The following is a 25500-nucleotide window of genomic DNA, read 5'->3' as shown; positions in this document are numbered from 1 at the left end:
CTCGACCAGGCTTTGATAGCATTCGATGCTGTGAAAAATTAGCATTCACAGCTTGTAGTTTTAACTGTAATAAGAAGGGCTTCAAACGCTCGAATGTTAAACTCTCCTTTTGATTAAGATTGTTGCCATGAAAAGCCACTATTTCATTTGTCAATGGATGGGAAATGAATTTCCAAAGTAAGAATTTGTGAAATAACCACAGTGTCAACCAGTCAAAAGAACTTTTTTTGTGTGTGTGTGTGTGTGTGTGTGTGCAGCTTGGCTTGATTTAATGGACGGCTTCTCGCTCTCTGTCTCAGAGTTTCAGATCAAGGCCAATTCTGACATCAACATATTTGTGTGAAAGGAGAGTTAATAGAATGCCGCAGTCTTCCTTCGGGCTCGCTAAATTGCTTTTTTTATTATTATTTGAGGCACGAGGCTCAGGCATTTTCTTTGCTGCAATATTTTATTCAAAGGTAGATTAACTTTCACAGGTGAATACTGTCTGCTTCAGATGTAGATGTGGCCCGCCTGATAAGCCGCCATACATTTATTACTGAGGGAATATTTTGAGTGGTTTATTTGTTGCGTTTTGTCTGACGCACTCCTCCTCTTCTTTGCCATTGTCCTTTTCAGGTGTCTTCCCAACTTCTGTGAAAACGGTGGCCGCTGCACTCAGACTTGGTCGTCTTTCCATTGCGACTGTGCTGGAACCGGATACAGTGGAGCTACATGCCATAATTGTGGGTATACATAGAGAACCACTGCACTTCTTAAGGCATACTCAAATTACGTGGCCGCTTAGGGTCCCCAATGTCACCAGGGGACCCCCCCAAGCGCACCAAGATATCATGATAAAAATATATATTTTAAAATTAACATTGAATAATGAAATGAATTTATAATTTATGCATTGTTTGTATTAACTTACTTTACATAGTTGGCTCACCATTACTGGGGGGGGGGGGGTCGGGGGGCAAATGAAAATCTGCTTAGGGCCCCATAAAGGCCTGGGCCGGCCCCGGTTAGACATGCAAACATGTAAACCATGTCAATTCAAGGATCTGATTAGACTGATTGTGTTACACAGAGGTTGTATTGTGCAGCTGTAGCAGGTCTAAAAACTGGAATCTGCTGGAACGACTCGACTGCGACCTTAATATTATTTTAATTTACTCTAAATTCATTTCTGGGGGTTATATGGCGCAACCCAGTCAAGCACATGAAAAGTACTAATGGAAAAGTCTATTTCCAAGGTCGCGTTCATCTGATGATTAAGAATACAGAGGAATCGTTTAGCCACTTGGTGCCTAGATCGCAGCTCATGCTTCCCGTGCACATTTCCCTCTGGAAGTATCCTTTCAAAGGCACAGAAAGAGCATATGCGTACGCAGACGGCGCTGACCTTTTTCTCCTGCCGGTTACAAAATGTTCCGACATTTACATAAAGATTCCGACGTCAACTTTGTTCTCGACGTGCAATACCTCAGGTGCTTTGGTGAATTCTCCGACTTTACCCCTGACTTCTCTGTTTCCTGCTTCCCCCTCAGCCGTCTACGAATCCTCATGCGAGGCCTATAGGCTTGCGGGAAGCTCCTCCGGCGACTTCTCCATTGATCCAGATGGGAGCGGCCCTCTGGGTCCAATTCAGGTCTACTGCAACATGACAGGTACGCCCCCCTCTCGTCCCCCACCCCTTTCCCTCGGAAGCTCAAAAAAAAAAAAGCATCCCAGCTGAACTCTCTGAAGCTCACAGCATGTTACGATTAATGCAATCCGTAAAGTATCGTAATCCCGCGTAATCATAATCCATAATATCTGATACTGAGAAGCTTTATTCCAGAGAACTATTTGGCGCCACATTTGCTCCCTGACTTTGATCAGCGATTATCATACGTCACGAAGGGATTTTGTCCCGTTTTATTCCGGTATAACGAGTGGGATTATGATTAGAGCTACTTTGATCCCTCATCAGAAGGTTATAGTCCTATGTAATATAGTTTTTTATATAATAAGTGCTGTTCAGTTCATTGTGGTTCAGAACATTGCAGAACTGTGGGGTGGACTGAAGATCTGCAGAGATCTCCATTCTTCTCAGTGCTGCAGTATGAAATATACCCATCCTAAAGCATCTACATTGCCCACCAACCCAGATAGCAAATGAGTCAGGGCCCAGTTCTGGCCCACACTGGCCACACACCGCCATGGAATGACAACGATGACTTTGACAGTTGGGCTGCTTTCAGCCCAAAACTGAGATGCTGAGTGAAGCTAGGTCAGGTTTGGCCACTTAACATTGCCATAACTGACCTAGCAGTGCCTTAATCTGGGTCAAATTTGGCCCGGAATCTTCTGCTGCTTAGGAAGATGCTGCATGATGACTTGTTTCTTCTTGTTGGTTGCTTTTCATTCCAGAGGGCAAAGTATGGACTGTGGTTCATCACAACAGCACTGGTCAAGTAAGAGTCAGAGGTTCCACACTGGAGAAACCCTACAGCATGCACTTTGACTACAGCTCATCAGCAGGGCAGCTCAGGGCACTCGTGACCGAGTCGGAATATTGTCAGCAGAGAGTGACCTACCAGTGCAGGAGATCCCGACTCTTCAACACATGGGGTGAGTCCTAAAGAGGCATAAGATGAAGCTCAGATCTGGTCAATCTGCCAAGACATGTTAATCGCCTGAGTTCGCCCTGCTTCCGCGGTTTGGGACTGGAGCTGCAGGACTAATTTAACTAACAAGCAATGGAAACGCATTCTCATCAGCGGACATAATGCTCTGAGCTTAGATCACACGCTTGTCTCAACTTGTTAGTTAATCTCGAGCAGACTTGCTTATGCGCTTCCTGACACTATACCACATACTGTTAAATTAGATTCTTCACTAAACCGAGCATGGTGGTTTTGACAAAGCTAGTGAAACAGGCCTCACACAGCCTAGCACAATGTTTGAGTCAGTGGTAATCACAAAAAGCTTTCACCTTTTGATACACAATAAAATCACCCTCCGAATCCAGTCTCTCAGAAGCACCACAGTGTAGTGACTGCCCTAACTGTTACAGGAGTGTTCAAAGTGATACTCGCTCTACCTTCTCACAGCAATCTTTGTTCTTTGATGCCTTGAGGAAATTCACCCAGCTTTCACAAGTAACTCGAAGGCCAACGCTGTGCCCACACACTGTGAAGAAACTCAGCAGTTTGAGTCGAATGAGTTTGAAAAATTATGAAAATGGAATACTTCACCGTATTCAATCCTCAGCTCCTTCTAGTTTAACTTCAACTGGTTCAAAAGTGGTCAGAAAGCACTTTCTTTTTTTGTGGCCAAAATAGCAAATGAGGCAGAAAAATTTGATCACACTTTATGAAGTGAAATGAAGACTACAACCAAATAGCAGAAGATTCCATGTGAATCCACAAGAAATTTACAGACAAACTAAAAATACTTTTAAAACAACTTTAAAAGTATAACTAACAGTTAATATAATTATTTTCATAACTATAACTAATATTATTAACATATGTTTTTTTCAAAGTATTACTAAAATGAATAGACTTCTTTTAAAAATATATAACTAGCAGTTGTACTCTTTGAATATAATAAAATATATAATTAAAATATAAAATGTATTTCTAAAAATGAATGGAATTTTAAAAAAATGGAATTCTTTTCAAAGTTATACTAAAATAATAAGATTCTTCTCAAGGTATGACTAGAATAAAATTGAATTCTTTTCAGAGTAACACTAAAAAAATATGGAATTCTATCCAAAGTAAAACTAAAAATGAATGGAATTCATTTGAAATCTCACTAAACTTAAATGGAATTCTTTTCAAAGTAGAACTAAAAATATTCTTTTCAACCTATGACTAGAAGAATAATATAATATACAAGTATAACTGGAGAATACCTGAAATTGAAAAGAACTCATTTTGAACCACAACTAAAAAAGGAATTATGGGCTTATACTGAATTGTGACACTTTTTCTTAATGATTAATGAGCTTTTTCCTGCCTGTCCAGTTTACAACAGTTACTCTCTCTATCTTACCATTTCATTCAAAAGCATAACAATTAAGGCAGACTTTCAGTTTCAGTTTTCAGATTAGTTTTCCCCTGAATCACAGTTCAGGGTTTTGCAAAGAATTTGCATTTCAGTGCAGAAAACATCTGAAGTACATCTTGGTCTTAGGTGGCATTTTTTAACAAGAAAACATTGCAATAATTATATTTCCCAGCCCTACATTACACAACTCACCCCTTTGATTATTCACTGTTAGCCATTCTGTGACTCTCATTAGAGGGAACACTGCACTGTTTCCAGCAAGGCAGCACTGCAAACAGTGAAGGGATGCACGGTGAGGATGTTCTACATCCTACAGTACACATTTTGTATACTGTGTATTAATGCAGTGGATTACTCACACTGATGAGGCTACTCTGATGTTATTACTTCTCAGCCTTTCATAATCTACATTGTCCTTTAAACAAAGTGTGCCTGCACTCCCCCCGGGAGTTGAAGAAGCGTGTTGAGAATCTGAGGCTGCACTGGGGGAGAGTCATGTGTAGGTTTCTAATTTATGAAAAATGGATGTAGCTTAATTCCTCAGAGGCAGATATCATGTCACCGCAGACAATAAACAAGATTTTTATTCCCCTGCCATTAAGGAGAACGTTCTTTTTCCCCTTCCCGCTCTCTCACAGTCCACTGGACTTGAAAGAAAACATAATTAGTTGCATTTTTTTTCTGACCCTTCACATAAACCATCTCTCTCTCTCTCTCTTTCTCTCTCTCTCTCTTTTCTGCTCTCCTTTTCTCACTATCTTTGACAAATCGGTTAAAGAAGTGCTTTTGCTTGCTGAAGTGATGTGAAAAAAAAATGAATATAGATTTGTGTCACCCGACCAGGAAAAAGCTTTGGATGGGTTTGATCATGTTTTCCTTTTTAAGGTTTTTGAAGCTTTTGGATTTGGCCCCAGTTTGGTGTTCTACATTAAATTTTGGAACGCTGATCTTCACAGTAGGCTTACGAGGCCTTTCCCAGTAAACAAGGTTGTTGTCTTTCTGGACTACTATAGACCTTAGTGATGGAGCCACTGCTTTTGGAATTTTTACAATTGTTGGTTGACGTGTAGAAATAAAGTAATCAAGATGTGAGTGAAGTGCCCTTTAATTCACAGCCGTTTTCCATAGTACCTCCATTTTCACTGGCTCAAATTGGACAAACTAACATGGTTATAAATTTAAGGAGTATTTAGGAGTATAATATTTCTAATACTATGAAGCAAATCATTCGCAGTCTCTGACCATCCAAAGTGTGGAATTCATGAACATCACCAAATCCTGAGTCTCCTCCCTTGAGACTTTTTGCCAGGCCTTTACTGCTGCAGGCGTCAGCTGCTTGATTGTGGGTCTTTCTGCTTCAGGTTTGTCTTCAGTAAGTGAGAAAAGCATTCAGGTTCAGGTGACTGAGGGATTCAGTTCCTTTTAAGAAACATTTCATTTCTTTGCCTCAAGTTGCTCTTGGATTTGTTTCACAGTCTGTTTTCGGGTCATCCAAAGCTCCATTCTATCAGTTTTACAGGATTTTACTGAATCTGAGCAGGCAGTAAAGCTCTGTACTCTTCAGAATTCATACTGCAACTCCTATCAGCAGTCCCGTCATCAATAAACACCAGTGACCCAGTTCAATTGGCAGCCAAACATGCCCGTGCCCAAACAGTGCCTCCACTATGTTTGACAGATGAAGTGGTAAGCTTCAGGTCATGAACTCTACCTTAATACTCAGATTTATCTTGGGTTCACCTGCCCAAAGCCCTGCCAGGTCCAGATCTGAGCAGGCTGTTTAGATGTTTTCTGGAAGTCTCATTTGGTATTCCTGTTCTTAAGTGGTACCAGAGGTTCCTCCACAGTTTCAAATTGAAGAACCCCCAAAGGTTCCTCAAGCAATTTCTACTTTTAACAGTGTACCTCAGTCTTGTCTTGATGTGGAGAGCTTAACTGAATGTCTTGATGGTGGGACAGTGGGATCGAAGAGCCTCAGTGGCACTCATGGGTTTCAAGTACTGGGAGTGTTGTTTGGGACTGCAGTATACATGCAGAAAAAGAGGGAAGGACTTGGTCCAGCAGATTCTTGGCCGGTTCCAGCAATGGAAGTGGATTCTGCCTCAGTTGTCTAGCCCGGGGTGGGTGCTTGTGATTAACTGGACTTGACCCTGGACTGGATCCTCCTGCCGGGCTGGCAGACCAGGTTCAGTCATTTGTGGATGGTGTTTTTTCTTGGGGGGGGGGGGGGGGGGGGTGGACATTACTGGCTCCCACCTAGAGTGGCTGAAAGAGGCCAGGGGTGGATCTGGGTTTCAGTTAGAGTTGAAACTACAGAACTGCCGAGGAACTGCTTTTCCATGAGGGAAGTGCCGGTCGGTTTTGCTCTGACAATACTTGGACACTTGATGACCTAAGGTCAGAATTCTCTGAGGCAATGAAAGGAAGACTTGAGTATACATGGAGAGATCATCTACTTGTCCCATTGGGCCTGCAGCCTTCCTAGAAGCTCTTGCATTAGTGCCGTTTTCCCCAACACTCAAAATACCTCAAATCGAGGGAGGAGTTCCTACAAGGTTGGGTTTTCTGTTCTGGCACCAAAGTCTAGATGCTTGTCTTCTGTGGATCCTAAAGGATGGCGGGTCGAGCCGAGCAATACTTAAAGCTCTAAGAACAGTCTGGTACGGCTTTTGACCATTGCTATCAAGTGCGGCGGGGCTGGTCCATTCTTGGCTTCGTAGGCCAGCAGTCAGGGTTTTGAATCTGATGCAGGCAGCAGCTACAGTGAAGAGTACGCAGCAGAGGAGTTACATGGCTGAATGAATACTAATGGTTATAAATATATTTGATATTTTTAGCCAAGCCTACACCCAAATTTCTTTATTTAGGTTTAAAGCTGGTTTGTACATCACATCATTTAATATTGAATAATCCCAACGTCAGTATAAAGCCTGATTGCTTTTCTCAGACCCTTTTTATCCTCAGATCTGTCGTTTACAGGCACAGTCTGTCTCCTTAAAATATTTGATTTGATTCATATTCTCTATTAAACATCTCCAAAAATGGTTTAAAAAAAGACTTTTGTAACTGCAGCACTTTTTTTTTGCACAATTAAAGATCCTAATCTGTTGTTCGCTACATATAAGAGCGCTAACGTACAGCTAATAAAAAAACAACAGACATCTTAGTTAGGTTAGCAAGTTCACCAGGCCTCAGTAGGTTTTTTGAAACTAATTCTGAAACTGCTGGTCGATTTAAGAAGAACCAGAGATCAGAGATTCTCTGGTCCGCTCCCGGGCTCAGAAACAGCTCCCATACTTGACCAAAAGTACCGATCTCTCAAAGAAAGCGCCACCAGGTCCGAAAAAAACGCAGGTGTGAAAACACCCTTAGTCTGTCTCAGTCTCTCTCTACTTTTCTCGCTCTTTCTCGAGCTATGTCTCTCTCTCTCTTTCACACTCCTTAGTTGCAAGACAGAAAACAATGTCTTTGTCTGGTGTTGGCTGGCAGAGTAGAGATTATATATATATATATATATATATATATATATATATATATATATATATATATATATATATATAAAAAATCTCACACACACACACACACACACCACAAGAGCTCACACTGGGTTATGTAACATGCGGTATGTGAATGCAGACGTAACTCATTTGTGGAAGACCCCCTGCCAGACCTGTCCTTGCACATAACCAGGAACAGCACAAACAGCAGGCTGACTGTGGTTAAACTACAGAGGTCACACTGATTGGAGCAAATCACAAAAAAGGGCTTTCATTTTCTATATTAATAAATTATATAATAATTATTGCTCACTGGTAATTCATCAGTAGTCCAACTTCAGAACTGTTGGAGGTGTGGTCAATATTTGAAATGGACAAATAAAAATGATACAATATTTGATAATAACAGTCAATTCAGTATATGTAAATCGATCCCACATAGTGTCTCTAATAACTGTGTAGGTACACAGTGATGGTTCTTCTAATAACAGTGTAATGACTGGCAATGTATTTGCTATAACAAGTGGAATACACTAGCACTATGGCCCAGGGGTCTTGAGTTCAAATCTCAAGCCATGCTTCTTTGCCATCAACGTCCGGAGTTAGAGAGGGCACATTTGGCCACTCTCCTCCCTCATCATGTTGGCCGGCACAGGTGGAGCTGGGGATGTAGAGCTTGTCCTCCAAACTTGGTAGTAGGTGGTGGCTGGCCTAACTCCTAACCCTCCCAGTGTCGAGAGCATCGCTAGTGCTTGGGGGAGTACAATTCTTAAGATCTTTTGAAGGTGTCCTGGGGTATCTGGCACCTGTGGTATCTTAGCAGCAGATCCTTTAAGCCCTGTAAGTTGTGAGGTGGGGCCTCCATGACCCTCAGTGAGCCTGTTTACACCTGCCGTTAACGTGGGTTTTGTATAGGATAGTAACTGGATCTGCTTTCCATGACCCTGTTCACCAGTTCACCATTTGTCCTTTGCAGGAGCACTTTCAGTAGGTACTGACCACTGCATATCAGGAACACCCCAAGACCTGCATGATGTTTCGGAGATGTTCTGACCCGTATAGAACATCACAGTTTAGTTCTTGTCAAAGTGTCGCAGATTCTTATGCTTGCCCATTTTTCCTGCTTTCAACAGCATCACTACCTTCAAGAACCGACCGTCCACTCGCTGCCTAATATATCCACCCCTCGCCAGAGGAAGCCACTGTAGATGAAGATAATCAGTTGTTCACTTCCGTTGTTGGATCTGCCAGAGTGGTTTAAATGTAATTGAATGTGCGGCCCACTACGTAATGAATGTAATTGCGTTCAAATAACATGCCGAAAGAACTGAAATATCTCCCGAGTGTTAATGGACGCGTGAATAGGACCGCACCTCGCGCATAAAACCGCACAATGAAAGGCGGCGGCACTAATAAGAAGCTGGAGTGGAAGTGCTCCCACTTACAGAAGAGTTCTGTGCATTCTGAACTGCCTGAACATTTGACATGGACAAAAGAGCTGCAAATCAGCTGCCGTCTCTCACCTTCCAGGGTGGCCTGTCGGGCTGGCAGCTCGCTCTTAACCACATGAGCTTTTCTACATTTGGAAGTGACAGCGGATTGTGTTATCTCAGCCTCTCACCGTCTAAATTCTCTTTCGCTCGCGCTCACTTTCCGCTGACAGACAAATCTCCATTAAAAAACACTGCAGTGCCTCTCTGCATTCTCAGACACAGCTAGCGCTTAAGTTCGTCTACGATTTCCAGGTCCATTAGAAACAGCGAGCGGACTGCTACGTGCGGGATTGCCTGCCGTTTTTTTGAGTTTCATCAGCAACAAGAGACACAAACACCTCCGAGCTCGTCTGTTAGCAAGATAATTAGAGAATATTCATGGCCCACATCCGTCGTTGACTTTTAATCTGGCAGTTGTCCCAGGCACGCCATAATTACGGCCCTGATAAAATTCCACTTGACATTAATGGAGCCCAAGTCCAAAGATTTATTAGAGCATATCGTGATTACTGCACTTTATTACAAACATTTGGCTTTGGAGCTTTAAATTATGCTGTCATTCCAGATATCACTCACCGTCTCCCCGACGCTATACGAGAGCGCCGACGTTTATCTGCGCATAAATTAAACGCTTATCGAATCCGAGTAGTCGAGACTTTCGCAGAAAGCTGAGATGATGTGGGAAAAGGCATAAATCGGAGCGCGTGCCTTTATTACGCGTGTGTTTTAATTACATTACGAGTGTAAGTTAATCTCGCTCCCCCCACCTCACCCCGCGGGGCAGCTGAATCTCCAGCAATGTGGCTCATTTATTTATACATTATAGAAGCGGGTTTCAATTTACAGAGTCGAAAAAGAGACATTATGAATCCATAACAGTGAAACTAATGCCGCTCAAGTCTCTCTTTAGTGGTAAAGGATTAATTTTTTATCCACAGTCTGTGCCTCTAAATAATTTACATTTTATCAATGGAGTTTTCAACAGGGAGCAGAAGACAGCCATGAAGATCATAATAATAATAAAATAATAATAAAAGGATTCCACTGTCAGTTCATTGCAAACAAGGCGATCTGGATTTGCTGCATTGATCACTTATTAAATATGGTTCCTACAGACGTAATGTTTGCCGCTGGATTATATGGTACACTGACTTTGCGCACCAGCTTTATGCTCTGCTTATGCTTCGGAGAAGTGAAATTGCCAACACTGCTGATTTCGCTCATGCTTCAGTGTGCGACCTTAATTCTCAAATTGGACCAATATTAATGCTAATGTTTATTTAGGTTATAGGCAAATAATATACTGGACTCCACTATTCCCACATCCCTACACTCTTAAAATGGATCTTTGAATAATGCCATAGAAGAGCCACCTTTGATTTTATAAAGAACCATGTTTGTCAGAGTGAAGGGAACTTTTACAAGACCCCAAAAACTTTTCTTTATGCAAATATTAATATTATATTAAGTTCTTTATCAATTTACCAGGACACATCTCTATTAAAAATGTGGTTCTTTATGGAACCAGCATTGGTTCTTGTGGCATTGCTCAAAAAACCTTTTGTAGCACCTTTTTGTTTTAGAGTGTAGGAATGCAAGATATATTGCCGTCCAATATGTTATTATCACTAATAAACATTAGTGTTATTATTGATCCAGTATAAAAATTAAGGTTGCGCACTTCAATGTAGTGAAATGAGTGAAATCAGCAGTGTTGACAGTTTCACACTTCACAGCTCAAATAACCTTTTGTAGCACCTTTAATTTTTTAGGGTGTAGGTTACTCTGTCTGCGGTCAGCATGTTAATCTGTAACCTGTCTGGCTTAGAACCCTTTATTTGAACTGAAAAATAGCAGAATATAATATGGTAATTATGATAACTATTGTAATTATCATCATCTTGGTTTCTCAAGATTATAATAAACAACAACTCAGAAAGGTTCTTTTTTCTGAGAAGCCAAAGTACGGTGACCGTATACAGCTTCTAATGCACTCTTATGCAAGGACCTAAGCAAATAATAATAATATAATAATAATATAAAAAAATTATTAATAATAATAATAATAATTAAAAAATAACTCATGAGATCACCATGATCAGCCTCCCTTTATCCTGGGCAAAATAGTAAATACCGACCTAATTTTAATAGCTATGTATGTTAAACCTACTTCATGGTTTAGGTTGAAGTTGTTTGAGTTGAATGACTTACTGGATTTAAATAAAAAAATAAATAAATAAAGCATACACTAAACAAAATCACTCTACAAGCACACTGAAGTACCGCTGAATCCAGGGGCTATACCTAAAACCCTACACCTGTAGGAACCATATACAGCTCTGGAAAAAATGAAGAGACCACTTAATTATTTTTCTTAAATTTGCATCTCTACGTGTTCGGCAGCCGTTTTATTCCAGGTGTTTTATCAAACAAAGCTGAGTTACCTGATTCTGCAGACTATGAATGGCATAAAGTCCCAACAGTAATGTGAACGACTAGTGGAGAGCCGGCCAAGACATGAAAGCTGTGATTGGCAGTCGAGGTTATTTCACCATAGTGATTTCTGAATTCTCTCAAAGTTCAGATATTAGTACTGTGCTGTTTAATTTTGAATAATAACTTCTTTGCATTATAATTATTATGATCATTTCTTTGCTTTATTTGAGCTGTTTTGAGCAGTTGTCATTTCTGCAAGTAAATAAACGCTCTAAATAGTAATATTTGTATTTGGAATTTAGGGGAAACGTTGTCCATGTTTTATGAAATACAATGCAAATGTTAAGTTCCCTAAACACACTGCTTATAAATAGTAAAACCAGAGAAGCTGATAATGTAGGGTGGTCAATATCAATGCTGCTTTCAGTGCTACACTTAAATACCTAAAGTCCTGAATTACAGAATTCATCTGTTTGCAGTTTATTAACAATGGAATCATACTTTTCTCTCATCATATCTCTTTCTATTAGCCTAGACATATCAATCATTAAAAACCTATTATGACTGCTACTGACATCACCAACCAATAATTTAATCATTTAACTTAATAAATTTTTACAAAAAACTATTTAATAATTATTTATATAATCATTTATAATAATTTCCTTTTTTTCTGTAGACATTTTACATAATTTAGTAGACTTTTCTAAATTCAAACAACAATTTAAAAAGTTGTCTTTATTTTTATTTATTTTTTTAAATCTTTTTTTACTTTTTATCTCCTAACTCTATTTATTGTAATTTTATATATATTATATATTTTTTTACTGTTACTATTGCTTCACCTTCAGTATATTTCTGACTGAAAGTAAATGCTGACTGATTGATTGAATAAATGTAACTTTTCATTGTGATACTGACAAATGACCAAGGTCACTAATCCTCAGGAGCATGCATGGGGCGGGAACTTTTAATGGTGTTGGGGTGTACGCTGTTCCCTAGGTAGGCAGTGTAGAGCAGCATTCCATGGCTTCTCAGTAAGTAAGAAAGAAAATCATAAGCCAAGCTGATAAGTGACCGAAGGCTCCCAACAGTCTCTCTTTTTCTCTTACTGGGTTTGTGTTAAAGAAAGAGCTTTCCATCCAGATCATGTTCTTTCTTTCTTTATTTATTTATGTGTGTTTGTTTATTTACTCAAGTTTAACTGCATGTATGCACCATATCTATGTGTGTTACCCTGCAGATGGCGTCCCCTTGTCCTGGTGGCTGGACCGTAGCGGGGAGAGGAGGACGTACTGGGGGGGCTTCCTGCCCGGCGTACAGCAGTGTGCCTGCAGTCTGGAGGAAAACTGCATCGACATGAATTACTTCTGCAACTGCGATGCTGACAGAGACACATGGTAACAAGGCAAAGGGAGCTCAGTGTATTTGCCACCGCTCTGCCACTGCACTTCATATCATATCATTGGCTGTCATATCAAGAAGGACTTGTATCTCTGAAATGGTGACTTTCAAGGATTTTTCCAGTGTGTGTGTGTGTGACAGATGTGTGTGTGTGTGTGTGTGTGTGCATATCTATAAGTTTTAGCAACCCTAGTCAAAATTTCTGCTATTCTGAATAAGTGAGTAGAAGATGAACTGATCCCCAAAAGACATCAAGTTGAAGATTTGATGAGATTTTTTATATTTTAAGTAGGGATGTCAAGGTATTTTACCCCCCTCCCCGATCTGAACCGAGTCCCTTAATGCTGACTTTCGGCCGATACCGATCCGATCTTTGTGTTTCTATAAATATTACAGCACCACAACTTTGGTAAGATGTGCTAATTCACAACAGGAAACAGCAGTAAAGTCACTGTATCTTTAGTGCTAGTTTCTATAATCAGACTAAATTCTAATCTGACTTTGTTTGGAGCAACATTTTAAACTTTATAGAGTCTATAGTTTTAGAACCAATGAAAGAAGCACTGTTCTCTCGCTGGTAGAACAGAGCATTTTCACTGGTTTCTAACCAGCCGTAATTCCAGTGTAAAGTCGGGATGGGAGGAAGGTTAGATCTTCCTATATGGAAACAATGGAGTACAATATATTTACCGTTGCACAGCTACAACCAAACTGGGTGGTTTGACCATGTGGAGAAAAACAGCAGAAAATAGAGCAACATTTTCTGGTGTGAAGAGTTTAGATCCTCCTCTTCTGACAGATTAGAACTAACACACTCTTTACCTGCTGCTCCGGGAGCCGTTTGCTGTTGCTGCATCACGTTTACAGCGGGACTCTCAGATAAAGCCAAGTTAAAGTTCCTCTTGCCCGAATTTTTCGTTCCACCTTTAATAACGCAGCAGTAACATTCTGCTGTTAAAATGTACACAGTGTTACAGCATCACTATTTAAGGTGGAACGGAGAGTTAGCATCTGAGCTAATTTTAGCTTTTGTTAGTGCTAACTGCTAATAAGCACCATGCAGACGTTTAGGCATCCCAAGATTTGGCTCTCGGGTAACTTTTACCAAGCTTTAGAAATACTTGTTGAATATAATTGGTGCTCGCAAGAAGGAGAAGGCTATGAGAAGATAGGAAAGGTCAGATAGGTAATTAAGAAATAATGTAATTAAGAAATTACCGTCAACAGGAACAGTTAAAGTCTTGAAAACCAACAAACTTTCAAAGAGAACTGCTTGTTTGACTGCAAAAGGACCTCAAGAAGATTCTGCAGTCTCTGGAGTGGTGGTGCACAAGTCTACTGTGCAGCAACACCTCCATGAATATGGAAAAATCTTTGGAAGAATCCTTGCATCCTCACCACAAAAAATAAGGAACTTCTCAACACTGCATTTTGGAAAAAAAGTCCTGTGTTTTCAGAACTTAAAGTGCCGAATTGAATGAGTAGAAAACCTTGCCAGCTGTTAAGCATGGGGGGGATCTACCATGCTTTTAGGCTTGTGTTGCAACCAGTACTGGTAGAAGAAAGAAAGGATTCCGAATAAAACCGTAAAGGCCAGAGCACACCGACCAAACATTCAGAGACTAACTTCAACCTCCTAATGTTGGCAGCTGTTTTACAATATTCTGGAAAATGCCCATTCATGGCACACCGGTCAAACACCACCCAATGCAACAGCAGATCTTCATTAGTAGAGAAATGGGGAATGATGAAGACCTGCAAGATCCGGATCGACCATGTCTGGTTTTTTTCTGTCGTCCTCTGAGAAAATTACAAGCTGTGAAAATGTCTGATAATTTAGACCCGTCCAGATTCACATCTCTGTATTTTTCCAGGCAGATGTTGCCTCATGTTGTTTAAAGCGCTGTTTGGCCGCTGCTGCTCGCCGCGTTTAGTCTCAGAGTGCCCGTATTAGAGCTTCACCCATTTGGCATTAAAACCATTATATTATATATATATATATATATATATATATATATATATGCCTTATCTTCTTCACACGGTTTACACCAGAGCAGTAACGTTCCCACCAGCTTTTCAGAAAGGTTAGCTTCACCACATATAAGGGGGCAAAACACCAGTAATAGGACTGCATCTCCCCAGAGGAGCGTCTGTACTGTAGTTATAAGTCCTCTGCATCCAAAACGATGCTATTATCGATGTCTTAGCTTAGCAAAGATGTGCTAAACAGCGGAATCAGTGATCTATGCTATGCTGTGGCAACCAGGAAGGCGTGAGCTTTTCACCGGGGTGTATATAAATGTAAAAAGAGAGCGAGAGAGAGTGTGAGCGAGAGTAACTCCCTCTCAGCAATATTGTTTTTGTGCTGTTGTTGTTGCTCGCAGGGAGAACGATACTGGGCTCCTGTCCTACAAAGACGACTTGCCAGTGAGCGGGATAGCTATAGGAGACACGAGTCGACTGAATTCTGAGGCCGTTTACAGTGTGGGACCTCTGGAGTGCTCTGGCGACAGTACGTTGTCTTTCTCCTTTTCTTCCCCCAACCTAAACTGAATATCTAAACATATGATCTTCTGTGCCTAATTAAAATCCAACCATGAGTGAAAGATGCCCAAGATGAGACCCCCCCCCACTGCCTCCCTCACACTGAGAGGTCTTCTTTATCCTCTCTCCGCCAGAGTCTCTGTGGAATTCGGCGTCTTTTTACGAGGAGGCGTCGTACCTGCACTTCCCAGCTTTCCAGATCGAGTTCTCCTTTGACATCTCCTTCTACTTCAAGACTGGCTCTCCCTCTGGGGTCTTCCTGGAAAATCTGGGGCTCCAAGACTTCATCAGAGTAGAACTGAGCTGTAAGTGTGTCTTCCTCAGCCTACTTTTTTTTTTTTGTTGGTCTGCTCATCACACCTTCATCAATAATGCATAATACACCTAATAAAGTAGCTCTCTGGTAGAACGCTGTTCAGGAATCAAACAGTGTATTACTTAGGACTGTTTTCCCCAGGTCCAGCACAGCAGATCAGGCCTCATTAATGGGATTCCTAATTAGCCGATGAGTTGCTGCAAGTTCTCAGGTTGCCGGGAACTTGATTCATGTGCTGCAGAGTGGGGCGACACTTGATTTATTTCTACGCGTGTTACGGAGTGGCACGGTGTCGAGATAAACAAGAGGATTATTTTATCAAGCATACAAATCCAGTGACTCACTTCAGCATATCTCCTGCTAATTTAGAGGAGAGTTGTGCTATCAGCTTGTCAGTTCTGCCAGCACCAGGAGAGATAACGTGGCCGCATCTACAAATCACGAGCACGCCTTACAAGGTGTTGAATTCTAAAAGAAGTCAATATGCCAGACGCCAGCCTTCAAGCAGTGAAGCACCTAGCAACACAATTCTAGTGTAGGACATGAACCCAGCTGTGGTATTGGTATTTCAGCTCCCGGGATTTCAGCTCTGTTGCAAATTCGGGGTTACTCGAGCTCTGGCTACATGGCCGCCTGCATCAATTATTTAATCTTTAGATAAAAGAACCCTTTACTGTCATTTTGCTATACCTTTCGGTCATGTAATATAACAGTCCATACAGTGTAAAAATAAAAACTAAGCTACAAAAACAGCCCACTGCTCCAAACTGGTGCGCCCCCTAGTGGTTGAAAATTCAGTTCTGGTGCTTCTGTAACTGCGCCACATTTGATGATGCAAATAGTGGCAACATACACAGCCAAAACTCTCTCATTGGCTCTGTTCTACCCCACCCGCTCCTCACTAGACCCTGCCCCCACTCACGCTGAATACTTACGCTGGTATATAAGTAGAGTTTCAGCCCAGGCTGCTTTTTAATGAGATTCACTGCAGGCCAGCGAATCAGAACAGGATAGAATTTACATACGGTACATTCACTTTATCTCAAAACAGTGTAAATATAAAAACTAAGCTAGCCTGTTTTTACCCACTGTTCCAAACTTGGCTAGTGCGCCCCCTAGTGATTGAAACATCAGTCCTTGTGCTTTTGTAACTTTACCTCATTTGATGAAAAAATAGTGAGCAGCATACAGAGCAAATGGTGGCAACATATGAAGCCAACAAGTCCCTAATTGGCTCTGTTCTACCCCACCCGCTCTGGTTTGGTAAATTAGGGCTTAATGATGGTAAATCAGGTGAGCTGCTGCTGCTGCTGCTACTGATGGAGTTGAACACATCCTCCACGCTGTGCTGGCTGGCCTTAGGGGCGTCCAGGAGAAACCTGGAGGAACCGAGCTCTGTTCTTCAGACTGTCTCACAAGAGCTTACCTACGTTCTTCAGAATGAGAAGCTCTCGTTTCTTCTTTTTACTGTAGTACGTTCACCTGCGTCTGTTCTAATGGGATCTGGAGTTTCTACAGTAAAATCCCTCTTACTGCTGAGAGACATGCTCTTAAATAATGTTTCTAGGTACTGAAAACCTCTGCAGAGTACTGTGTCTCAGCTTTAAAGGCACAGTAACAGAAAGCAGAAAGAAAAGTCTTTCATTCTTAGGGATAAAAATAGGTTGGAGATGTGAAAAAAAATAAAATAATAGCATACCAATGACAAAAACTTACATTCAGTTATTGCAAGAACCTGCTGACCTCCACAGTTAGGAGCTGCTCCTAATCTTTTGGCCCACGTGCTTCTCCTTCAGCTCCTTCCGCCGTGACGTTCTCCTTTAATGCGGGCGACGGTCCAGTGGTCCTGGCTGTCAAGTCCCCTGTGCCCCTGAACGACAGGCAGTGGCACTGGGTTCGCGCCGAGCGGAATGTGAAGGAGGCCTCCCTGCAGGTGGACCAGCTGCCTCTGCGTTTCCTAGAGGCTCCGTCCGACGGACACCTCCGCCTGCAGCTCAACAGCCAGCTGTTTGTAGGTGAGGAACACGGGCTCAGTTAGCTGGGGGGAGAGGAGGGACGCGTTTCTTCTGTTCAGACTGTATTTGTGCTTTTGGCTGGATGTAGAAGCTAATTAGGTAAACATACAGTATACACAGTGCAGGTCAGAACATTAAATATTTTACATTAATTAAAAAAATAATTTATGAATAATGAACGTGTTATTAAGAGTGGGTCTAATGAGCTTATTTCTGAATCAGTTTTTCAGTATATGAAATATTTCATTGAAAAATCAAGGACTCCCAATTGATTTTCCAAAAGACCAAGCAGGCTTGCCAGTTCACAGATTAGGTTATTTGTCCTGGTATTAGCCATGGCTGGATTCACAAAAGCTTTCCTGAGAAAAACACCTACGAATAATCTTATAATAAACACTAAGAAGTCAGGGTGGGCAATATGACATCATTTTATAGTTTAGAAATATTTTTTTTTGTTATTGTGATAACAGTGTACTTTTCTGAGCATATGGTGGACATTATCATTGTTAACAGTATAATTAGTCTGATTTAATTGGATGAAGTGAAACACATTTTAAATATATATATCTCACTGTACTAAGACTGTGTTGCTACTGCTGTATTTTGTCTTTGCGTCAAAATATAAAAAATATGAAAATATCTTTAAAACTTTTTACAGTTGTGTTTGAAAGAGCACAGGAAACTATTTGTAGTTGGAATTATAAATTGCATATTCATAATTATCCCTTTTGTATCTTCATGACTTTGATTGCACTCTAAAGATTACTAAATCAGTAACTACATGGAAAGCAATGCAAACGTGCTGAGATGAGCCACTCGTGGTTCTAAGGAGTATAAGGAGGTTAATACCTAAAGTAATCCAAGCAAACATAAACAGTGGCATTTGGGTACGTTGTGTATTGTGGACTGATTCATGAGCAGAACATGTTTCTGAGATGAATTATTGATATCATTTCACACAGGATGAGAACCTACCCGGCTGTTTGTTGAACTTTTTAGTACATTCACATTTTTTTTAACCGCACTGTAAAAAATAAATAAATAAAAGGGTGTAGTTACAGTGGTTACCTCTACATTTGTGAAAATACATTTCAGTTATATACTAATAATAATCCAGAATAAGTGGTAATATTACGAACACACTTTGTGATACATTGAAACAAACTACAGAAATACCAACAGTACATATTTTGTAACATGATAAACTGAAAGCAAGAATTGAGCATCTGATTCTACAGAATGTTCTGTAAGACGTGGTTCTCACCTCTCGTGGGCCTACATGTTTAACACTACCCTGCCTTTAAAAATAAAGGTGCTTCACATAAGTCTTTGAGTGAAAGAATCATGTTTGTAATAGAGATGTGTAAGCAGGTCTTTTGACTAAAAAAAATCAATAAAACAAATAAAATTATATATATTTTATATATATATATATATATATATATATATATATATATATATATATATATATATATATATATATATATACACACACACACACACACACACACATATACATACTATATCTATATATAGTTTTTGTTTACTGTTTTGTTTACAATACATAAATTCCTAAAATAAAAAGTAACCAAAATAATATTTATATATATATATTATATTATTTTGGTTACTTGAACTATGAATTTATGTATTGTTAACAAAACAGTAAACAAAAACTAAAACCACTTATATTTAGTCTAATTTTAGCATTTAAGGTTTCGCTTTTTAAATGTCATATTTATTGCTAACTTTCCTAAACAGTACCTTATTATTATAACATTATATTAAATAACAAACATGATGGAAGGAATATGGACCTTTTTTACTTCAAATACATTTTACAGGTATAAACTTTAAAATACTGACAACTTTACTGATAATGTTTGTGTAATTAAACAGATACGGTGCAGCGTCTACATACAGTATGACTGAGGGTGTACTTTGCCAAGAAACACTCCATTCATATGTAGCCCCTTAGTTTCTATGCTTCTCTTTTAGTTTCTGTTGCACATCTTTTTGAGCTCTTCAGTGGATATTCACATTTTGCCCCTCCTAGGTTTCAAGACTTTATAACAAACACCAACAGGCTCCTTATTTCTGTGAATGATTTACGTTTCCTAACAGTGTCCGCATTTTAAAGACGGTCCCTTACCATCTTCACGGCCTGCTGCAGCGATTCCAGCTGAATATTATGTACTTGGCAAAATGGAAAGATTGTGAACTCCAAAATATAACAACTGTAGTTTGTTCTCTGTTCCACCATGAGTTCGAAAACGTAATTTCTGAAATTAACCAAAAACTACAGTGGAATCACAGTTAACGGGGTCAGGCTGTGTCTGGCTAACTTTGATTGACGCCGAGTTCGTCTGTTCTTAAGGAGGAACAGCTTCCAGGCAGAGGGGCTTCCTCGGCTGTATCCGAGCTCTTGATGTGAATGGTGTGAACTTCGACCTTGACGAGCGGGCCAAGATGACCCCTGGGGTGAGCTCAGGCTGTCCGGGTCACTGTAGCAGCTCGGCCGGCTTCTGCCACAACCGGGGAAAGTGCATCGAGAAGAGCAGCGGCTACGTTTGCGACTGCACACACTCCGCCTACGGGGGTCCGTCCTGCAAGGAAGGTACGGATACTTTTTTCATTAAACGAAAAAATTTCTCATCTGCTTTTTTTTTTTTTTTTGCCCTGAAGCCCAGTTATACAACATTTGCTTCGTCAAAAAAAAACAATCATTCATTTTTATACGGCCATTTCCCTCACTTACAATTTAACAGGCTGTTTGTGTCGCTTTGCCTTTCAGACTAATAGATCTAAATGGCCTCTGTTAAAAAAGCAGTCCGGACTGAAATGTGGAACAAACTAAGCTTTAATGTTAATGTAAAACTTATCCCTGCACAAATAAACCAAGTCACAATGTTAGAAAACATGCTGGCTGAGTGGCTAACTCTCATTGTGGTAGCTGCTTATTTTATAAGGGTCCCTAGAGAGGAAAACTGTATTAGTCTTGATCTAGTTGAATAAGGGTTCAGTACAAGTGTCAAACCATGAACCTCAAACACTGCGGTCTCTTCATTCAAAAGAAAATCCAGCAGAAACAAAACCCCAAAACTGTATCAGAACAGTCTAGGCTCGTCATATTGTCATAACACATGTTTTAGGTTGTTCCCTGCCAGACCAAATAGGGAGAGCTAGTAATCTCAAGTACCACTGATGTAAACCATCTCTAGGAGGTATTTTAGGTTGTTCACTGCCAGACCCAATAGGGGGAGCTAGTAATTTGAAGTACAACGAAGAAATTCATCTCTAGGGAGTGTTTTAGGTTGTTCCCTGCCAGACCCAGTAGAGGGCGCTAGTAATTTCAAGTACAGCGATGTAATCCGTCTCCAGGGAGTGTTTTGGATTGTTCCTGGCCAGACCCAGTAGGGGGCGCTAGTAATTTCAAGTACCACGGTGTAATCCATCTCTAGGAGGTGTTTTAGGTTGTTCCCTGCCAGACCCAGTAGGGGGCGCTAGTAATCTCAAGTACCACGGTGTAATCCATCTCTAGGAGGTGTTTTAGGTTGTTTCCTGCCAGACCCAATAGAGGGCGCTAGTAATTACAACAACCTAATCTCTAGGGAGTAAAACCTGTCAAGTCCTGGCCACAGAATAGCACAAAAACAACAATGGCCTTAAAAGTCTTACTTGTGGGACTTGCGGTAGAGACTGGATTAGGTTTAAGCCCCCAAAAGCAGTAGAGAAAGCATCAGCTCTGCTAATAGAAACATAAACAACAACAACATCTGGAGCTTATATGTATCCTATGTACATGTTGTTGCATGTTGCACAGTCTTTTCTAATTGGATTCATTGGATTAGTTGGCGACGTTCTGTTTGTATGGCCTATAATTAGGCGCATTCATTTCTGTGGTATACATCAGGGTATACCAGCCTTTTGCAATTGGTGGCCTAACAACTGACCACCGCAGCTTCCCTGGGCCATGAGAAGGTTTAATCAACATGACAGTTTAAAACCTACTGACCTATTTCTTTACCTGTAATTCTGTATCCACATATCACAACAAAACCTCTCTCTTTGATAGGTATCAAATGATCCAAAAGATCCCAAAAACATATTTTTATTTTATTTATTCATTTTCCCATAAAAGCTAGCCCTGGGTCACTTTTGCTGGACCAATCAGATAACTCTAAATACTCCTAAATACAAAATCTCATAATTGCCACAACATTAATAATTGTCATTAGTTTGTACATCGGGTCCCTGTAGTTCCCGAATAATAAGTCTTGGAAGTTAAAGAGCTAGAGGAAATGTTTGTCATGAACACAGGAGGGTAAAGGTGGGCATTTATAGGATTGTAGGGGTTTCAGGCATGTTCCTAATAAAAAAAAAAGTATTGTTAGAGTCTGAAGATCTTCAAAAATCTCTCTCTCGCTCAGCCACTCTATTTTTATTATTAATATCTGCCTTTATCTTATTATATTAAGATTAAGATTAATGAAGAGCTATATTAAAATTTGATTTCTTCCCATTTTTCTCAGTGTTTGTATTGTACATTTGTATTTGCTCAGTCACTGAGCTCTAATTTCAGCTCAACACTATACAATTGTGGGAAAATTCTTTGTGCGCAAGGTCACTTTCTCAACATACAGTAATTGGCTACAGACACAAAAAAAAACAGCATATCTGAAATGATTACATGGAAAAATAAGGCTAAAAAAACTCAAAGTAAAAATGAAGTATTTTGCTGAAACTTTCCTGAAGCATGAAGCAAACGCAACCATGGCTAATTACCTAGCATTTAGTGCCAGTGAGATGATTCCAAGCTCTCTGTAGTTTCTCCTTAATGAACATCACAAGAATAGTGTGATGAAATATTCAGAGCTTCTCTTTTACAAGACTGTAAACACTGAAATATGGTAATTAACATAGACGGTTATTGAGTAACGCCTGCCTCGAGTCTTACCTTTCAGACGTGATGAAACCGTGGAGCAATTATGTGGTATTTACATGTAGAATGTGTGTAAATTTTTATCTCCTCATACTGGAAAGGAAATGCTGTCATTATTGGAGAGGCCTGGCTCTTACCGTGGCAGGCGAAGGTGTGGGCCCTTCTCGTCAAAATAGCTAAGTGAGGAAATATGACCTGATAAAGAGGAGGGTGGTGCATTTCTTTAATATTTTCAGCAAGATTATTTTCATTTTCATCTTTTACAGTTTCAAAACAACAAACAAGGAAACTGACAGCTAGACTATTTCTGTTCATGCTTGAGGAATTTCACACATTTGTCCTGCAAAAGGTTTCCAGTTTCTAGTTCTGTGAGATCTGTGCACTCAAAATAGTAAAAAATATCAGATCTTTGATGATTTTTAGATTGTGGTCAGACTGTAAGGGCCCTGGCAAAACCTTCAGCTTGAGCCTTCGCCTCTTGAGGTAGTCCATTGTGGATACCCGGGGAGTATTTAGGATCATTGTCCTGCTGTAGAAGCTAACCCGTTTTTCATCTTCAGCTGCAGCTGAATTTTAACAGACGGTTTGGTGTTTGTTTGCTTCCAGCTCTACCAGCAAAATGTTCCCCCATGTTCCCCAAGCCACTGGCTGCAGCACAAGCTGCTTAACATACTTAACAGTTGGAAAGGTCTTCTTAATTATGAAAGTCTGCACTGTTTTTTTTTTTTTTTCTTTTTTTCTCCAACATAAGGTTCTGTTTTAGCATCATCTGAAACATTGGTAACATGTATGAGAGCTTTACCTCTTAAACTCCACTGTTAGAACTTAGGAACTGCTCTGCCAGTTACAGAATAGTAATCACAGTGCAAAAGGGGTTATCGGCAATTCGCATGGTTGGTCATAATGTTGGAAAAAATAATTAATCTTTAATTTCGATTCAAATTTAGTTTAATTCTGATTTATTTCTATAGAGCTTTTCCCAACCAGTGTTGTCACAAAGCAGCTTTGCAGAGATCCGGGTCCGAGCCTCTTTTGAGCAAGCTCAGGGGCGACAGTTACGAGGAAAAACTCCCTCAGATTTGAGAGGAAGAAACCTTAACCGGGGAGCCCATCCTTCTCCAGACGAAACACCGGATAGCGCCATGAAAAGCAAAACAGGAATAAAACGGTGAATTAAGAGAGTACAGCAAAGTGCCGTTAAGCCATAAAAGATGAAAACGTGAGTGAAATGTTTAGTCCATGCAAGCAAACCGCCATAAGCACAGCCATGCAGTGAGGTGAGGATGATGCCTTTTGGAGATCAGTTTGTCTGTAACTCATGTAACTATTCACAATAAGTCAATTTCGAACTGCGGGTGTGCAAGCGCGTGCATGCCGCTGTTTATCCGTATTTCTGGCGTAGTATTAGATTGCCTTGTTGTTTAAAGATTTGGCCTGTGGAAGGCTCGCACGGCATGCACAGAGTGGGCTTTTAAAGGAGTTTGATTTTTGGCATTTGACATCAAAACTGCTTTCCCTTCGCATCAATCAAGAGACTGCAATCAAAGCAATACAATAAAGCTGGATTGACTCGTCTTAACCTTGCTGCATGTCTGAAATTGCTGGTGCGTCTCATCGCCATTCGTGCGGGTGGGGTGTTTTCTGTTTGGTCCTGACGGATTACGTGATTGATTACAAAAAGCAGGTGTATCAAGGTTTAACGTTTACAAGATTTCATGCAATACTTGCTTCTGTACTTGCACGCAGACTGCCAGAGACCGCTCTCCCATACCGCTCCCCGTTCTTAAAAACGATTAAACGCAGCTGCAGCACGTCGCTGGGGAAGGGGGCGCGGGCACAGCGGCCTAGCACTCGACTCAGCACAGAGGGACACGCAAACACAGGCTAGATGAACTCAGAAGTGGCCTTTATTTGCATACCCAGTCACCAATACCCAAAAGAAACATAATAGAACATACTGATGGCCCAATTGGGGCTCTTATAGAAAGGAAATAATACCAACGCAGTAGTGTCCTCCTGTTCACCTCAGTCTCTCCGGCCCACATGGACCAATTGAGCCCTTTTTAAAGCCCTCCTGGAGCGCGCTCTCCTCATCGGCTCAAGGTGGGGCCCGTTAAGAGAAGCTCGGCAGCCCACGTGAGGGCTGGGAGGTTGGCCCTGCCTCCACAACATTAGATTTAATTATTCTGTTACTCTGAGGACAAAATGTTGACAGTTTACAGTAGCACTGCCGTTTGTGGTAACATTTGATTTGATTAGATATTCACGGCAGAAGGCTGAGCAGGACAGCACTCCAGCGCCACACAGAACAACACTTAAGCTTGTATTATTCGTAATTAAACCACTGTTCTGTTCCTGATGTTCATTGTTAGATTCTGAGACAGCACAGATGCAAAAAACGATTAACAAGAAAGTTTAAAAATAAAAAGTATTGGGACACCTACTCGTTCATAGTTTCTTCCAATATCAAAGTTTTTAAAAGAGTTTATCCTGCGTCTGGTAGAGTAATTGTCTCTCCTGTGCTGGGAAGAAAGCTTTTTGCTAGATTTGTGGGAAGCATTGCTGTAAGGATTGGAAGATTTAGGAGCATTAGTCAGGTCGAGATGTTGGATGATCAACAACCCACCTCAGGCTTTATACCCCTCTAGCCCACACCTGGCATTAGGCAGGGAGCCAATAGGTTCATGTTAGACATTATATTAAATACTCTTAGTATTTACTAATACACAACATACTGCATGTATTTGTTTTGTATAATAATAGAATATGTATTCTGCTCTACATGATTGTCAGATTAATTTGAAAACAA

The 25500-nt window shown here is 40.5% G+C and overlaps 1 protein-coding gene across 1 annotated transcript in view; it reads left to right on the top strand.

The window, feature by feature from the left end:
* The window catches only part of LOC140561353 (contactin-associated protein-like 5), a 149921-nt gene that overhangs the window by 109028 nt on the left and 15393 nt on the right, over positions 1 to 25500 (top strand). Inside the window, exons 11-18 of the mRNA XM_072686510.1 lie at positions 619 to 725; positions 1533 to 1652; positions 2398 to 2598; positions 12714 to 12870; positions 15259 to 15386; positions 15553 to 15723; positions 17531 to 17749; positions 20127 to 20366. Of these exons, the coding sequence (XP_072542611.1) occupies positions 619 to 725; positions 1533 to 1652; positions 2398 to 2598; positions 12714 to 12870; positions 15259 to 15386; positions 15553 to 15723; positions 17531 to 17749; positions 20127 to 20366 (1343 nt within the window). The remainder of the gene's footprint in view (positions 1 to 618; positions 726 to 1532; positions 1653 to 2397; positions 2599 to 12713; positions 12871 to 15258; positions 15387 to 15552; positions 15724 to 17530; positions 17750 to 20126; positions 20367 to 25500) is intronic.

The sequence above is a fragment of the Salminus brasiliensis genome, chromosome 8 (genome assembly GCF_030463535.1).
Source record: "Salminus brasiliensis chromosome 8, fSalBra1.hap2, whole genome shotgun sequence".
Taxonomy (NCBI): domain Eukaryota; kingdom Metazoa; phylum Chordata; class Actinopteri; order Characiformes; family Bryconidae; genus Salminus; species Salminus brasiliensis.
The sequence above is the reverse complement of the archived record's forward strand: the minus strand, read 5'-3'. Positions and strand labels throughout refer to the sequence as shown.